The sequence below is a fragment of the Octopus bimaculoides genome, chromosome 3, assembly GCF_001194135.2.
Source record: "Octopus bimaculoides isolate UCB-OBI-ISO-001 chromosome 3, ASM119413v2, whole genome shotgun sequence".
Lineage (NCBI taxonomy): Eukaryota > Metazoa > Mollusca > Cephalopoda > Octopoda > Octopodidae > Octopus > Octopus bimaculoides.
Window position 1 is genome coordinate 220,146 of NC_068983.1, and position 19,092 is coordinate 239,237.

At 37.4% G+C, this 19,092-nt stretch overlaps 1 protein-coding gene across 2 annotated transcripts in view; it reads right to left on the bottom strand.

The window, feature by feature from the left end:
• Positions 1-18,177, bottom strand: part of LOC106884460 (obg-like ATPase 1) — a 34,241-nt gene extending 16,064 nt beyond the window's left edge. Inside the window, exons 1-9 of one of the 2 annotated variants that reach the window (XM_014935858.2) lie at positions 18,075-18,177; positions 14,611-14,709; positions 13,729-13,811; positions 12,855-12,915; positions 9,823-9,950; positions 6,790-6,965; positions 6,577-6,651; positions 6,350-6,447; positions 2,746-2,886 (exon numbers count right to left, since the gene is read on the bottom strand). In XM_014935858.2, the coding sequence (XP_014791344.1) occupies positions 2,746-2,886; positions 6,350-6,447; positions 6,577-6,651; positions 6,790-6,965; positions 9,823-9,950; positions 12,855-12,915; positions 13,729-13,811; positions 14,611-14,708 (860 nt within the window). In that variant the 5' untranslated portion in view covers position 14,709; positions 18,075-18,177. Of the gene's footprint in view, positions 1-2,745; positions 2,887-6,349; positions 6,448-6,576; positions 6,652-6,789; positions 6,966-9,822; positions 9,951-12,854; positions 12,916-13,728; positions 13,812-14,610; positions 14,710-17,995 lie in introns of both variants that reach the window. The other variant, XM_014935857.2, reaches the window with a different exon arrangement.
• Positions 18,178-19,092: the final 915 nt, after the last annotated feature.

Below are 19,092 nucleotides of genomic sequence, written 5' to 3' on the forward strand. Positions count from 1 at the left end.
GGCACATAAAAGACACCATTTCGAGCGTGGCCGTTTTCGTGCGGGTGACACGTAAAAGCACCCACTACACTCTCTGAGTGGTTGGCGTTAGGAAGGGCATCCAGCTGTAGAAACTCTGCCAAATCAGACTGGAGCCTGGTGTTGCCATCCGGTTTCACCAGTCCTCAGTCAGATCGTCCAACCCATGCTAGCATGGAAAGCGGACGTTAAACGATGATGATGATGATGATGATGATGTAAATAAAAGACAAAAATTAAGAATCATGAAATTTGATTTCAGAATAGTGTTGTTTAAAATGATCAAGTGTTTAAAGCTGAATATGTTAGGGATATGTTTTCCCTCCTAAGCATACATGTTGTCAAACATGTGGGCTACTATTATTCTGAAAATACCCGTGCTATCCAGTTTTGACATATTCTATAGAAGGGTAAATAATGGTGCATTATAACAATTGATCTCAGGACTGGTGAAGTTGATCCAGGTGAGACTTGAACCCATAATGGAGAAGTGTGAAACTATATGCAAGATGTTATCATTGTAAAACTTTGATTGTGATTCTAATTAGTAGCAGAAGAGGTAATTATTGTGGTTGTTTAGTAGTAGGTCAGTGATGATAATCTTGTATTTCATTCAGATATAAGTGCATCTAGGACTACATTGTTTCATCTGTCCTTCACCATCGTTGTCATTTAACATCCGCCTTCCATGTTGGCATCGGTCGGATGGTTTGACAGGAGCTGCTTCAGCAGAAGACTGCACCAGGTTTCAGTGTCTGTTTTGGCATGGTTTTTGTTGTGGCTGGGAGTCCTTCCAAACACTGATCACCCGGCAGAGGGGACTGAGTGCTTTTTACAGGGCACCAGCACTGGCAAGATCCACCAAGTAACTTGCAAGACAAAGATCCTTTGAGAAGGGGGGGGCTTTGGAGGAGGTGATCTTGTGCCAGATGATGAAAGGTTAGAATGTGACAGAGAGAGAGAGAGAGATAGAAAGAGTGTGTGTGTGTGTGAGTGAGTAATCAAGAATGAGGATAGAAACAGGTGTGTTGCTGTAGAAGAGATACATGGTTACCCAGCCAGAGGGAAGAGCAAAAGAGAGAGAGAGAGAGCAGGAGAGAGATGGAGGTGAAGTGCCAGGGCATAGTCACAGGGAACAGGGATCAGAATATAAATGGGATGGAATTGCCAAAGGTGCATAAGTAGGAGGTAGAGAGACTTCACGTAGAGTGGTGGTGGGGAGGGGATGTAGTGATTGGCGAAACTTGGGGTGGGGGACTACAGGATAGCAATGATGTAGTGAGTAGGGCCATGAGGACAGGATTGGGATGCAAGAGATAAGCATAATGCATGAAAAGAGGAAATGTGTGGAAGAGATGTAGTTTGGTTTGTTGGGTGTGTGAAAAGTGTTACTGCTACATGTGGGTAGAGTGTACATCGCTTCTGGAAGTCAGTTTCACTGAAGTGGAAAGGTCTTCTCAAGAACCTTATATATCAGCAAACATCTCGATCCATTGTCATCTCCTCTGTGAGGCTCAACATCCTGAGATCGGTCCTCACCATTTCATCCCATGTCTTCCTGGGTCTCCCTCTTCCACAGGTGTCATTCACTTTCAGTGATTGGTACTTCTTTGTATAGCTGTCTTCATTCATACACATCACACGTCCAAACCAACAGAGTCTTCTCTCTCGCAAGCTGTATCTGATTCCTCTTATGTCCAACATTTCTCTCAACAAATTTGCACTTTGTTGTACATGCACACTGATGTTGCATCTCCAGTGGATCATACTGCCTTCATTTCTCTCCAGTCTGCGCATGTGTTCTACATTCAGAGCCTATGTCTCACAACCATGGAGTGTAGCCATTCATACACAAGCATCATACAATCTAACTTTCACTGAGAGAAAGTCCTTTTGTTGCCAACAGAGGTAACAGCTCTCGGAACTTCCTTCACCATTGTTAATTTGGTCATCTAGGTAACAAGAACTATCTACAACCTCAAGAAAGCCTCCTGGACATTCGAGAGAGTCTAATTCCTGTGTGTCCTTAGTGCTTATTGTTCCTGCACATCTGAAGACAACTTTATTTGTTAATCTACCTGTGATTCCACTGCACCTGTTATGTGTCCTTAACTTACACTGGGTGCAGCGAATGAAATTACTTCCAACTCCTTTCTTACATACTGAGCAGGGCCATTTACCTGATGGAAAGAGGATCGTATCTGTTTTCTTGCTAACAACAACTTAGGTTTTTGCAAAGTTAACTTTAAGGCCTTTTGATTCCAGGTTTTGCTTCCATACCTGGAATTTCTTCTCCAATTCTACTACAGATTCCAGAATAAGAGTGAAGCCATCAGCATATAGCAGTTCCCACAGGCATCGAGTTTTGAATTCCTCTGTTATGACCCGGAAGACTATCATGAAGAAGAGGGGGCTGAGAACTGAGCCCTGGTGACCCCCTACTTGTATGCTAAATTCATCACTGTATTCCATCAGGAATCACTGCTGAGATGCTTAAAAAACCTAGTGCTGTGAGTTATGCTCTAGTTACCTGTCTAGTTAATCAGGTTGTACACAAGAAAGTTGCACCCAATGACTGGTGTAGCAGCATCATAGTCATCTGCTACTAGTGTGTAGCCCCACCCTGTTAGAAATCATCAATATTCTGCTCTATACTGCAGCCCATCTTTCATGTCCTGGCAAATCTGTAACAAATTCCATGAGGACAAATGTGCAGAAGCTACTGACCTGGTGGTTCCAGTTTCTTTAAGATATTTCTCTTTTTCTTCATCATCCATATCAAGTAATTTCATCTCTAAAGCACAGCTGAATGGTATGAGTAGGGCACCACTGTCGTGGCTGTCAATCCAGGCTTTCAGCTTGGGGAGCCTTTCGATAAAACAACAAGCAATAATTATCAAAAACACATGAGTATCACTCTAACCCTAACAATATAGCAGCAAATAAAGAATTTCTTACAATTATAAAGATTGGTTAAGTTTTACAATTCTCAAAAGACCTACAACATCCAAACAAAATGGTTAATCTTATGTCAAAAAACAAAAGGACAAACAGTCAATAAAATAAAATATAACTTTCCCATTACCCGCTTGCCAATGACTGCCCCTTATTCTATAATAAAAACTTTTAGTTTATCACCCTATCATGTTATGCTCCCATTATAACACAAGTGGGATCTCTACCAGATTCCTGTTAAAGCAGTAATGAACAACAAATGTAGAAAAAGAAGATAAAATACTTAAAACAGACAACTGATTGTGTTGTAGCTTTGTAGTCACATGTGTTTATGATCCAGTGTTAATGATGTCCCCAGTAACTGTTGTTTGCTTTTGTTTTTAATTGAAAAAAATGGGGGTCCTTTTGCAATGAAACAAGTGTGTGACGAACGCAGCACTTTGTCTGGTAAACAAGCAAGGCCTAGACTCTTTGAAATTGAAATCATTGATGATATCTATTCTTCAGACAAAGAGTTTACACTTACACAGGCAATGGGAGTGAGATTTGGACAATCAAACTAGTGAAAGTGATAAGGAAACTAGCAATTTGGGTGAACAAATACGAAAGTTGTGAGATAAGCCTATCATTATTCTCTTGAAATGTTTTTTTGTGATTCTGTCCGTTAGTCTGCCTGCAATTGTTACTTTCAAGCTGTTCATGCAACTATTTATATTTGTGTTCAAGAGCCCAGGTGGATGGTAAAGTTAGATACAGGAGCCCAAATCTAAGAGGATTAAGAAAATTAAAATTAAAACCTTCTTTTAAATGTTCTTCATGATAATTTATGTACTAGCAAACATCAACTTAAACAAGTGCAAAGTTATTTTAATAGATTCTTCTTTATTTTCAAAATTAATTGAAACAAAGAGTGTATTTCAAGAGAAAGACAGCAACAAATGGACTAATATATTATAAGTAAAATCAAGATCTAATCAGCAAACTGTTGCTGAGATTGAGCTAGTTTCTCTCATTCTGAATCCGGATGTCTTAACATATTTACATACTGGAGAAATTCAGAATTATTACAATTTACAGAGCAAAAAGTTGAGGGAAAGAATCAAATTTCTGTTATTACACAATATCCAAGAAATAGCAGTTAAATACCCTGAATTATGCTCTTATGTCTTAAAACAATGGATAATATTGGCTATAGTAATTATAGATACATTATGCCTGGGAAAAAGATAGGACTGTTACAGGTGAAATACCTTTTACCAAAGATCTGCTTTAATCAGGACTGAACTGGTTTCAAAGAAGACCTAAATAAAAGGCTGTTTCCAAGTAAGGTAACGCTTCCCCACAGTTGGACATGTCTTCACAGGGAAACTGGAAATGAGCATCACCACTTGTATGATTGGAGATGCTTATTTACAACCATCACATATGATTTCAAGACAAGCAGATACAAACACACACACATACGTACAAAGTGGTATCAAAAAGCTCATGGATTAGTTCTGTAGTGTACTAAAAGATGGCAGCACATGGTTGCATGCAAAGTGAGAGCTAGCAATGACCTTCATGAGGCAGTGTGTACTGAGTGACATCACTGTATTTATTTCACAAGTTGTGAAATTTGTGTTTCTGCAATCATATGTACGTTGCAGTCTGTGATTTTGTCATGGACAGGAAGAAAGAGCCCATGTGAAATTTGGGGTCAAATTTGGGAAGTCTGCTACAGAGACCTTGAGCATGCTTTGGCAAGCTTACAAACAATACGGCAATGGGTCGTATGCAATATTTCGAGTGACACAGGTACTTCAAAAGTGAAAGAGAGTCCCTGGAAGACAATGGGTGATCTGGAAAACCTGCCAGAAATGTGGTGTTGTGCATCAAGAATTCAGTCCCCCAGGGCCAGACCGTCAATCAAAAGTTCCACTGGAACATTTTGAAGTGTCTGAGGAAGGGGGGGGGGGCATTCAGCGAAAGCGATCAGTTCTGTGGAGTGCAAAGAATTGGATTCTTCACGACAACAATGCATCCTGTCACCAAACTCTCCTTCCTCGTGAGTTTCTCACCAAAACCACCATGGAACCACTTCTACACCCACCCTAATCACCAGATTTTGCACCTGCAGACTTCCATCTCTTCCTTAAGATGAAAATGCAGCTCAAAGGTCGCCGTTTTAATACCGTTGTCAAGATCAAGAGTGAATCACAGAAAGTCCTCAACTTGCTTATGGAAAACGAATTCCAGGCTAGATTCCAAAAGTGGCAGGAACGCTAGGACCAGTGTATTGCTGTGCAAGGTGACTATTTCGAAGGAGATGATGTTAAAACTTAAGGTAAATAAGTGACTTTTTAGTGAACATAACAAGTCATGGAACTTTTTAATACCACCTCATATATATACATATATACACAATGGGTTTCTTTCAGCTTAATTAGATGTAATCTACCATACTGTGAACCCTAACCCTGACCTTAATAGTAAATTCTTTGTCTCTTATGTTTTTAAATCCTAACTGGCTTAAATGTATCTATCTCTGGCAGAAGTTACATTTGTCCATTTTGCATAAGGCTAGTGGATCAAACATATTCTGATTCAGTTTAATACCTAGCCTCTCGAGAGGGTCACTTGGGTTACTCTGGGGTTGAAGTGAGAAAGGATTCTACAGCCATATCATATTTCTCCCTACTACCTCTGATTTCATTTGCATTCAACAATAATGTCCCCTACCTAAAATACTGTCAAAATCATAATAATTTAGTTTGCATCAAACTCTACTAGTGACAACATCTTTAATAAAGCTACATGGATAAATTTTTAACCAGGATGAAATCTGGATGCAGTCAAACCGATAGAATGTAAATGGACACCACATAACAAGATATCATCCATGCATCAGAAACATATGTTGGAGAGAGGTTTAAAGAGAAAATTCTGTATGAAAGACTATAATAAAAAAAAAAAACTGTGCAGATGTATAATTCTCCACTTTTATTTTAATGTTGTGAATATACACTTCATAAACTGCTTATAATTCAATGAAGTGAACTCAGGATTTACCCATTGAGTGAAATTCTGTGTGAATGTTTACCTTAAATAATCCAGTTATTCCATATCATTCAATGTGGTTAGTCATATTTTGGATTATACTAGAGTGCTTAAACAGTACCTGTCATATATATATATATATATATATCTTAATTTGTGTTGCTACGCAAACATAATTCTGTTTCCCTCTATTAGACTGACAAGAACCTTTACTATAGCAATCTAACCGTAAAAAAAAAAAAGGATCCAGCAATGTGTTGAAGTTAAAATTTGCAAAAACAATCTCATAATCATAACAAGAAAATTAGAAAATAAACAAGCAAACAAATAAACTGACCACTTGTTTTTCTTGCGAGTATAATCCTTTTCAGAGAGGTTGACCAGATATATGACTGGTTTAGCAGTCAGCAAAAGATGCTTGTTTAAAACTTCAAGCTGCCGAGAAAAACAAACAATTTTTAATTATTATATCATAAGAAACTATTTTATGAACAGTGTACGTTGGTGCCCCAACACACTGGCCCAATCTTTTAAAAATATAAAAAGGGAAAGATTATGACTCACTTCTTTTATATCCCATAACACTTTCCTTGGCAACTGGTTATTTTCTAAATGTTCAAGAATTTTTACTAGAGTTTCCTGATAAAAAAAATAAAATAAAATAAATGATAAGCTAAATAGAAAGAACGTCATTTTCTTTTCTCTGAAAAGAAATTTTGGTCATACTAAAAGTTAAGGTCAATCTTGATACTAAAACACCTTAAGAAACAAACCTACATATTCTGGCTTCTTTTTCTTATCTGATCCTCTCAGCACTGACCGTTCTAAGCTCTCAATTTGCTTCTTCAAATAATCCAAGTCTTTAAAGCGCAGTTCGTCATGAATGATGTCAAGATCACGAACAGGATCAACATCTCCTTCAACATGAACGATACTTTCTTCATCAAAGACTCCTACAAAGACAGAAATATTTCATTAATGAAAAACATTTCATAGTTTGAAAGTCTTTAGTAAAGCAATACATTTTACTGGTTTCAATCATGGAAAATGAGAACAGAGTGTTACAACCACTTCTTACTTCACGGTTAGGTGGTTAGGGCCAACAGGATCTTTATATAACATGAGTTTCTATGCTAGAAAGTCAATGAGAAACAAAGATTCCTCTGGATAAAGTGTTCAGTTACTGCAACTAATGCTTACAACAAAATTTGGAACTTAGTGACAAAGTATCAAAGTTGAGTTGTCTCTTATTTAAAAACAGCAACAGCAGCAACAACAACTACTACTGTTACTGTTGCTACTCTGATAAAGTCAAAGATAAAAAAAAACTCAGTCAGACAGCAAATGTAGAATCTGCAGAAAAGGAGAGGAAAGTATCAATCAACATTTCAGTGAGTGCAGTATACTAGCACAAAAGGAGTATAAATGCAGACATGACTGTGTAAGCAAAAGAGTGTATTGGGATGTTGGCTGAGAGTGTGACTTCAAAATAACAGAAAAGTGGTATGAACATGGAACCACAAGCTGTGATAGAAAATGAGAATTACAGGATCTTGTGGGAGCCAAGGTGACTGTGGAAGATCAAGGCCTGAAATTGTGTGGGAGGGGCCTAGTCAATTACATCTACCTCAGTGTGTAACTGGTACCCATTTAATCATCCCCAAAAGGATGAAAGATAAACCTCAGGGGAATTTGAACTCAGACCATAAGGATGGATGAACAAACCCCACAAGGAGTCACCGAAAATGAGAACTGTAAAATCCTGTAGGATGTAATAATCCAGTGTGATCCCCTGACCAGACATTGTTGTGGTGAATAGAAAAGAAAGAACATGTATGATTATCAACATAACTTGCCCTGGTGACAACAAGATCAATATGAAAGAAGAAGAAAAAATAAAACAACTATGATGATTTAAAGTGGGAAATATGAAGGTTGTGGTCGATGAAGAGAGTAGATGTGATACGAATAGTAATTGGTGCAGTTGGAAGTATCAGCACTCAACTATCAACATGGCTGAAAATGATTGGTGCAAGTGTGACGGTAGAACACCTACAAAAATCAGTATTGCTCAGAAGTGCAATAATTCTTTGCAGAGTTTTTGAAGCATGACCAGTAAAACAAGTGTCACCTTAGTCTTTGTCTGTGGACAGCTGATACTTTCCATCATACCCAGCAAAATAAGCTGTGAGTTTTCATATGATAATAATATTAATAATAATAACCTGCAGTAGAATAGAAATTTAGGAGGCAATCAAATACTTCATTAGTGTGAAGAAAATGTAGAAAATAGGGTCCTCTCCTAGTTAGTCCATCTGTCATTATGGATCTAAAAGACTGTACTAGAAAAGGGGCTAATATAGTTAATATCATAATGTCACTGGGAGTAAGGATCATCTTGGCAGGATGAAAGACAACCCTAACCCTAATTCTGTCTTTGTACACCACTTCAGTGATGTTTCATAATCTTTAGAGTTGATTGTTAAACTAATTACTTTTTTTCATTATTATGGATGCAATTCTAATTCAAATCTCTTCACTTCGTAGATTAAGTTTATACAAACTGTATTGTCTTTTTTTCACGCTGAACATGTCTTTCGGTACGCTTCCGTTGACCTCTGTATTATCTTAGAGAATACTAAGCACTGGATAAACTATAGACACCAAGAATTTAGAACTAGTAAAGGGTGTTATTATATTAGAAGGAAAATTGATGATAACATACCATCACTTAACATCTGTTTTCCATGCTGGCATGGGTTGGATGATTTGACACGATCCGACAAGCCAGAGAACTACCTGCATCATTTTCCAATGTCTGCTTAAGCATAGCTGCTATGGTTGGTACCTCTTCCTAATGCCAACCATTTAGAGAGTGTACCAAGTGTTTTTTTACATAGCACTGATACCAGTGAGGTTACCAAGTAACTCACAAGACAAGACTCCACCTCAACTAAGGAGAAGTGGGTTGTCGTGGTGAGGGAGGTGATGAGAGGTTAAGAGTATGGTAGAGGGAGAGGAACAGGTGTGTTGCTGTGGGGGAGAGATACATGGTTACCCCAGGTGGAAAAGAGAGGAGATGGTGGTGAAGATGTGTCAGGAAAGAACATCAAAGAAGTGGAGCAGAGGAGTGGACAGGGCAAACGAGTACAAACAAGTGAAAGAAGATTCTGTTAAATACATGAAGAAGATCTAAGACTCCATTTGAAACCACAACCTGCCTCATGGTTGCCTGTAATGGAGTACATTCTGGTTATGTTTTGCAGTCTAAGGATTTGTTATCTCATCAGACTGAGACCCTGAAAAAGATCATGAGTGTTGTCCCTTTTTAATCTATTAAACCATAAAAATAAAACAATAAAAAAACCCAAAAGAAATCCACCCAAGTGATTGAAACTTGTTGTAATACAAATCAACCTCACAGACATCAAGCTGTCCTTTCATTTAACTTTCTCTAATGCTATTACAATGGCCTCCGTTCCTTGAAGACAACTGGTTATGTATCACCACCTCCCTCCAACACTCATTCCCCTTCCATTTGTCACCTGTTCTGTGTCATAGGCATACACAGGCTCCCCACACTACTCCTGTTTTTTTTTTTCCTTCATCCCTCTGGAATTTCCTCCCCATTCTGGTCTTTTTTTTTTCACAGTCGTCAATCATCAGTTATATTAACAACAACAGTGATCTGACCTGACTAGGTGGGCCTTTAAGGGTCACAAATACAGACCAAATCTTAAAAACAAAGTTGTAGTGTTGGGTTACAGCAAAATTTAAACATTTAGCATTGAATGTGAAAGCAATACATACTGACTACATGGAAGATGGCATCACAAGCACTGATATTTGAAAGGAAAGCATTTCCAAGTCCCTTTCCTTCATGTGCTCCTTGGACAAGACCAGCAATATCAACAACATTCAGGAAAGCGGGAACTTTACTACAAAGCAAAAACAAACACAAAAAAAAAACAATATAAATATGAAATAAAACATTTTTCACTGATTTGTTTTGGCTGGAAACACAAAACATTTTTGAACAATGGAATACTAATGACATTGTACATTGTGTTATCACTGATTTAATTGTTGTTTATGAAGAAGGTATCCAAGGAAATTTCCTTTCACTCCTTTAAATTGTCACCTCTCTCTCTCTCTCTCTCTATATATATATATATATATATATATACACACACACACACACATACATGTATATATCATTCATCATTGGTTTTGGACAGAACTGGTAATGATGACAAATACCTGAAGTTGTTTGGTAAAACTAAAACATGTCTACAGATGTTAACCCTATCAATTTAAATTTCTGACTTGTCTCCTCTATCTTTCTTAAACAGAATTAATCATTATGCAAATCAGTTTTCTGTTTCATTATGGTGTGAATTTAATTAAAATGTTGGTGTTCACTGCATTAATTAGTTAGCACTGATTAAATATGAATTAATAGCACAGTACCTTAACATCACAACTGTTGTACTACTGGGACTTTATATTTACAGAGAGAGAGAGAGAAAGAGAAATAGCTGAATGGCCAAGTAGTAATGGACTATCAATTGCTACGTGAAGTAGTCAGCAATGGTATTTCAGTGTATTCCTCAGACTGAAATGTTTCCTGCACAATGGCTACCTCCTTCATCCAGCTGGCTTACAGGTCTAATCCTTTGTTACTATGGATATATGTTCTACTTAACAATCTCTTGTTAGACCTAATATCCCAGACTGCATTTTTAAAATGGCCTTCATGTAGAAGATATTGCCTTAGTGGAGGAGACATGACCATGATGGAGGTGGCATGAACTTGATAGAAGGGGCATAAATCCTGAAGGAAGGAACATGACCTTGGTAGAGGGGGCATGACCTTGGTGGAGAAAGTATTACCCTGGAGAGTGTACGTCTCTGGACATACTCTAGTTAACAGTAACACAAAGAGCAGTGAATCAGTGGTTATTGTATATAGCCGAATGAATCTTTACACACAATCAATAAGATTTAGGTGTGGCCTAAGAAAGGTGATGTTTTAGATAAAAATAACTACAGGGGTATCAAACTGCTGGATCAGGTGATGAAGGTCATGGAGAGGGTCATAGCCCAACTAATTAGGGAGATAGTTAGTCTAGATGAGATGCAGTTTGGTTTTGTGCCAGGTAGAAGCACCACTGATGCTATATTCCTGGTACGGCAACTGCAGGAGAAATACATAGCCAAAGATAAACCCCTGTATTTGGCTTTTGTTGACTTGGAGAAAGCCTTTGACAGGGTCCCCTGATCCCTTATCAGGTGGGCGATGCAGAAACTGGGGATTGACGAATGGTTAATAAGGGCTGTACAGACCCTATACAGAATTTGATAGATTCTTGACTGCTCTCTCAAAGTCAGAGAAAATTATCCATTTTGATGACTTCAACTATAGTTGGAGTCGGCCAAATGTCATGGAAGTCACTGATAGACATGGCACTGGAAGCTGCAACAGAAACAAGATAGACTGATTTTATAGGATCCCACCTCATCCCTGCCCGTCTGCAACAAGATATTGTGCATACACAACCACTTCCAAAACGAGTATCTGCTGGGATGAGAAATTGGTGGGATTTAAGGAGATCAAGGGTGTGGAGCAAACTGCAGGACAAATCATTGATGGATCATGTTGAAAATGAAGATGCCCATCCAATCCAAAAAGACCCCAGGCACAGAAGATACCCAAGAGACTTAAGAGTAACAAAGACAATCTCAGCTAATTTCTTCACAGGTTTAAACAACAGAAGAATTCAGACTCCACTGAAAAACAATCATCTCCTTCAAGGACATTGTCTACCGAAGTGCTCAGAACATGTTGGAGCAACCATTCACAACAACCAGGACCAGTTCACTGAAAATGAAGAGATCAAGGTCTACAGGCAGAGTAGAATCAACATCTTCGGTGCCAAAGTAGCCAATAAGAAAGCAGCTGAATCCCCCAAGATCTGCCATACAGTGGAGTGAGGATTTTAAGAATCCTGGCTCAGCAGTAAGGCAGTCAACCAGGGTCTGAAGTAATTCTATGATGCACTGAAGTTTACCCATTTGCCCTTGGGCCATGACCCACTCCTCAGTGCTGGCATCCAAACATTGCTCACAGAGAAATGGTAGATGCTGAAGCAATGGATAGAACACTGTGCCCAACCATCAGGAAGGCTACTGACTGTATGGTCATAGGTGGAGATGAATCATGAGCTTCACTTCCCACCCATACTTGCAGAAGTCATAAAAGTAATCTCACAGATGTCCTGTAGCAAGGCTCCTGGTCCAGACAACGTTCTTGTAGAGATGTGTAAAGTAGATGAGATGGTCACTCTTGTACAGCTAAAGAAAAGGGAACTGCTAGATATGGGATAACCACAGGGCAATCTCCCCACTGTCTATTGCTAACAAAAATCCTGCTCAGCCAAGGATAAGAACTGTTCCCAGATTCTATGCTATTTTCTCACATTCTATTTTGATTTTTCCAAATACCTTCTTTTGTTTTATAAAATCTCTCAGATTAATTGAATCCCCATTTCATGGTCACATGATCATATGTATGAATTATTCTGTATGACAGAGCACCTGTATACTTCATAGCCAAGAAATATTCCTCCTTTTACATTATTAATTAGCACAGCTAATTAGTTCTCACCTCTAACTTGCAATGTCTCTATATTGTGATGTTAAAACAAAATATCAGTGTTAAATGAGGGTCTGGGAGTAATTAAAAGATGTGAATCCAAAGACCATTCGTGTGTTAATGATAAGTGGCAGGTAATTGAAAATAGGGAATAAACAAAAGAGTAATATCTTTCTGGGAAGCTTACCTGGCAGGTTTGTAAAACTCACAAAGGTAATCAAATCTCTCATCGGGCACTGCAACACGACCTGCAACAAATGAGAATGCACGGCTGAAGAAATGATGGAAGCAACGGAATCAAACAGGATATTTGAGCTAATTAACCAATTCAATTGGTTTGAGAGTTAGATCACAGGAGTGACACGACTCAAATAGATTTAGGGGCCACTATAATACCATCATGTATACAAACGAAAGAGCATTCAATACACTGTGTAGAGTTTACAGACAAACAGTTGAATGTCAATAATCTGTTTCATGTGTTAAAAGGTGTGTCTCTTCAATCAGACATTCACCATTGGACTCGAAAGGCAGGTCCTTATTGGTTGAGATAGAGGTCATGTCATTGAAATTGTTGCAGGTCACTGATGTAAGACACGACAGAAGGCTATGACAATGCAAAAGAAGCAACTGGGCCAAGATGGCCATTCATTACCAAAGAAGTCCATCACTTGGTTCCTCTATGGCTGCAGTCACTATTTTCTGACAAAGTGATTGTCAGTGACTGGAACTGAAAATCAACTTAGATTTTTCTGAGGACGGACATTGCAGAATATGCAGTTTCTGAGGAAGCTGTTGGCACAGCGGGATCCAAACTTATCAATAATCAATAAGGACCTACCTGGTTTCCAAGTCACAAACGGTTAAACCTTCATTCAGAGTGAATACCTGAATTATTAAGACACATTTGATATTGTTTCAGCCAGCAACTGTTTATTTATAGACAGTTTAAGGCAGATTATTCCAATTCACTTAACCCATTTTAACAGTGAATCCCAGTAAAAAAATATTATTAAAAAAAACTAAAAAAAAAAAAAAAAAGAAGAAAAATGGCTACTTACTTTCATTTGGGTCTATAGTACAAAATGGGAAATTCTCTGCTGAGGCTTGACTTTTAGTGAGAACATTGAAAAATGATGACTTCCTAAATGAAAGAAGATAAAAATGAATTTGAAACTTTTTGATAAATACTTGGACCATTAGGGGTCACATGGAGCCATTTGGATCAAATGTTCAAAATGAAAGAAACAAAAGACTAAACTAAGTAAACAACAGAAAAACTTTACTGTTTGAAAAATGTTTCTTCTTATTTCAAAACAAATTAATTAGTGTTCTCTAATTGCGGAAGGAAACTGTGGAAGAGGTAGACCCAGAAAGACAGGGGACAAGGAGATGAAGTGTGATCTTCAGATGTTGAGTCTCAGAAGATGTGTCAAGCGAAGTGAAATTGTGGTCGTGGCCTAATGATGGTGATGTGTGAAGGGCATCCATGTTAGTGACGTGTAAAAGCATCCAGTACGCTCTATGGAGTGGCTGCTGGCGTTAGGAAGGGTATCCAGCTGTAGAAACCAAACCAAAACAGACTGGAGCCTGGTGCAGCTCCCTGGCTTACAGCCTTCAGTCAAACCATCTAACCCCTGCCAGCATGGAAAATAGACATCAAATGACAATGAATGATGTTAATTTTTTTTTTTCAAGTATTAACAAAGTCAGTCCTATATTAGATAATTCAAGAAGTTATATCACAAATCTGGGTAGTTTAATTTTCTAATTTTTGTTTACATCATCATCATCATCGTTTTAACGTTACATAGACAATAAAGAATGCCCTTATTGGTTTCTGAAAGAATTTTGATAATCAATATGAAGTTAGACAGAACAGTTTTATTTCATTGATTTACTTTCAACTGAAATTTGATAATGTTTATCTTGCCCCAACTTACCCAACATTAGGAAGACCAACAATTCCAATTTTTAAATTAGTGCCAACTCGACCAATTAGAGGAGGAATTTGAACTTCTTCTTTCTTTTTTGGTGCCATTCTGGAAAATAAGATTTATTAATTATTAGAATTAACTTCAAAACAAAGATCCAATAACATAACAGCATTGTACCACAATAATTTAACACAGTAATAGAACATAATGTAACAATATTGTAACATTGTGATGTACCATGATAATAAAACAGTAACTGTGGACCCAGGGTGGCTCTTACTGAGCAGGAATATGGTCAAAGACGTTCCAGTCATGATCATTCTCTCTCTCTCTCTCTCCCAAAAGAGGGATAAAAGGCTCCTTTACATGTCTCAAAATAATTTCTAAAAAAATCAATGTTCATTAAAGTTGAATTGTTCTCTCATTCAATCTTTGAAAAGACAAGAACATATGAGACATTAATACTTTTTACTTCATTAAGGTGACAAGCTGGTAGAATCATTAACGCACTGCGTAAAGTGCTTAGCGGTATTTCATCTGTCTTTACGTTCTGAGTTAAAATTAGCCTTTCATTCTTTCAGGGTCAATAAAATAAGTACCAGTTGTGTATTGGGGTTTCAATGTATTTCACTTATCTCTCCCCTTAAATTACTGGTCTTCTGCCAAAATTTGAAACCAATATATTTAGCTGTTATTTTCTTTTTAAACATTATTTCAGCTATTTTCTTCTCAAATCTGCAGTGAAAATGACTGTCAGGATCCCCAAATTCTTTAATATCAGAATTGCAGTCAAGAAGACTCATTCTGTATTTTGGTAGAATTAAAATATTTGCAATGGATTTCATCAAAAGGGAAACATTGGTAAATAAATTAGTTTTATTCAATGGGTTTCATTAAAAAAGCTTATTAATTTCTTGAACACATTTTAAAATTGAATGTAAAAAACAAATCTAAAATACATTCTACAAAAAAAAGAAAAAAATTCATACAACTGATTAGCAGTTCTACAACCCAAACTTCCAAGTGTCTGGAGAGACATTCAACACCATCATCATCATCGTTTAACGTCCGCCTTCCATGCTAGCATGGGTTGGACCAATTACAAAGAATAACACAGTTCTGAACAGAGGTAATGATGGAACTTTGTAAATTCCTGATAGAAACTATTGTTAACTTTCTTCCATGACAGAAATATTGTCAGTTCTAAAACCCAAATGATTTTTAATGTCTAATTTCTTTTTGCTTCCATTTTTTATCTAAACAGTCTACATTTCTCATCATCATCATCATTTAACGTCCCTGTTCCATGCTGGCATGGGTGGGACAGTACCACAAGAGCTGGTCAGGCTGAAGCATCCACCGAACTTCTGTGACTGTTTTGGCAGGACTTTAACAGCTGGATGCCCTTCCTAACACCAACCAATCAGCAGAGTGGACTGAGTGCTTTTTCATGTGGTACAAGCACAGGTGAGGTCAGTTTTGGTAAGGTTTTTACAGCTGGATGCCCTTCCGAACACCAACCACTTTACAGTGCAGACTGGGTGCAATTAAGTGGCACCTGCACTGACAGGGTCACCAAGTACTTGCAAGACAAAAACTTTTAAGAGGAGAGGAGGCATTGGAGGAGGTGATGATGAAAAGGTTATGGTAAGACAGATACAGGTATCTTGCTGAAGAGGAAGTTCAAGATTAGCCAGCTGGAGAGAGAAAGACCAGGGATGAAGACAGAAACAGGTGTGCTACTGCAAAGGAAATACACGGTTGCCAAGCCTGAGGGAAGGGCAGGAGAAGGAGAGAGAGAGAGGGAGATCGCAGGGTGGAGATGGTGACAAAATGCCGGGCATGCTCACAAGGAACAGGGATCAGAGTATTATCTAAAAATATAAACTCATGAAATGTAGGCACAACTTTTGGAGGTTCTTAACCAAAACACACGACCCCTGTGGAAGCTTGTTGACTGTGGATGTCAATAGATTCATCAAATGAAACTTTAGCATTCAAACTGACCATATCTGGCCCACATATTCAGCTTTTTGTTCGAACCATCCAGATCTAGTCTTTCAGACCTTCCCTACAATGTCATTTTTAAAATAAACAATATTATCATTGAAATCTCGAAGTTATCGAGGAATGTAAGAGGTTGTAAGATGTGCTAAAAATAACAGCTAAATAGCCCTTAAATCACACACGAAAACTTTTTGTGGGTGGAGGCGAGGTCATAATCGTATGAATTCCCGTGTGTAGAACACAAATTCGCAAAATTTTTCTGAAATTTCCGAAAGATAAAACAGTTATATAGGGTTGAAGGCGAAGGTGTGCTCATGCTTTACCTCGGCCGAGTTATATATATATGTGTGTGTGTGTGTGTGTGGTGCTTAAATCAGAATTCCGCGACTTTGGTAATTAAGCCAATTAGACGGTAATTAGGTAAACAATAGAGTTAAACAAGGCGAGGATTACCAATGCTTACAGCATGGTGCCAAGTGGATTACTGAACAATTTCCAAGACAGAAGGAATATATTTGTTGAAGAATTATTTAATCTGTGCACAACCACGAACATCTCAATATATTCCGGACAAATTAATTACAAATAATAATAATAATAATAATAATAATAATCGTTTCTACTATAGGCACGAACTCTGAAATTTGTGGGTCGTAGATTACAGGATGCCAGTGCGTAATTGGTATTTACTTTCATCGATCCTCAACGAATGAAAGACAAAATCGACATCGGCGGAATTTGAACTCAGAAATGCCGCTTCGTATTATTTAGTTGGTCGATTCTGCCAAGTTAACCGAATAATGATAGATTTAAAAAGTTGCATCTGAAACAACACAGTTTGACGATGCATAAATAAAAAAAAAACTGATAATGGATTAAAATAATTATTTAATTGATGCAAATATAGATTGTTGGTGGAAGTAATTTAGTAAAAAGCGAGTTTTAAGTGTTGAGAAGATCGCAACTTTACCATAAAAAGTGAACATTGGTAAGAAACGAACAATTGAAATTGATCAATGCGGAATTGTTTAGTGATCGAGGTCGGGTTTGGTGTTAAATTATTGAAATATCAAAGTTGTTAGCCGTAAAATAACACAAAATATAGAAATATAGAAGATACACGTGTTAGGAAGGATGTCAGAACAACAAGGTACTTATATACAGTCATCATCATGTTATAAATATATATAGAAATAGGATTTCATTTGTGCAGCATTATTAAATGAAGATCACCGTAAATTTATTAAATTGAGGTAAATATATATTTTACAAAAGAGGAAATAAATTAAGGTAAAAAGGTTTTAAATAAATAAATAAATGTGTGTGTGTGTGTGTGTATAGATATGTATATATATGTGTGTGTGTGTGTGAAGTGTAATCTCACCTGCTGCTTAGTGAAGATGCTGGCAAGTGTTGAAAATACCAAAATATGATGTAATAATAATATATTGGATTGTATTTACATGAATTAACCGGTCCGGTTTAGTGTGGCGAGTTTAATATAAGAGAGAGAGAGAGACAGAGACAGACAGAGAGAAACAAAGAGAGAAAGTGTGTGTGTGTGTGTGGGGGGGGGAATAGATAGAAGGGGTAAAGGTGAGGTTGAGAAAGAGAGAGAGAAAGCCGGAAGTTGTTCAAAGTTATCTTCTCCTTAACAACCTCAGTTGATTCCAATTTCTTTTCATTTTAGAAAATCTGCATCTTTTTTGTTGATGAAGTATTTTAGCAATGTAATAACGTTTCTAAACGTTTAAGTTTATATTTAAAAAACTAATAATTTTAAGATAATCTTTATAGAGAACTTGTGAAAAATGTAATGAGAATATATTAAACTTATCAATACATTTTTGTTTTTCCTCTAAAAGTTTCGTTTTTCACCTGACAGTTTCAACTTTTCGAGATTTCTTGTCCCCGTTTGTATTTCTTGGGGCACCTAGTCCTGTTACTACGTTTGTAACATTAAACCTGTTTTTACAATAATAGCCTAATTTTGTTTTTAGTATCTGATCTCTGTTTAGATTTTGCCTAGTTCTCGTTTCCTTGCACCACCCAAAATAGTGTAACGTGTCCTGTCTGAGGGTGATTGGTGGAATTATTTCCAGAATTTGTTTTTATTGATTGAAATATTTCTAAGCCCGAGAAGAAGCCTGACAGTATTAATGACTGGCAATCTCGGGTATTTTGGGACATAGAACTGCTAGGCGCCTGAGACCAAATGGCTTAGTCTTTATCCCTCGTTACTTTAGAATAAATTAAGTTTCTTGTTTTATGTCTCTCCTGGATAAACGATAAAAATATTCGAGTTGAGGAGCAAAAAGTGAAAATAGGTGAAAATCGAAACTAACGAGGGATCGTTGAATCCTTAAAAAAAAAAACCATCAGGTCAATATTTATACACTAAATTATTTCTTTTAACATAAACAGAATCAGGCCTTTGTCCTAACTTCACTTTGATGCTCCGCTACTCGACTTTATTTCCTC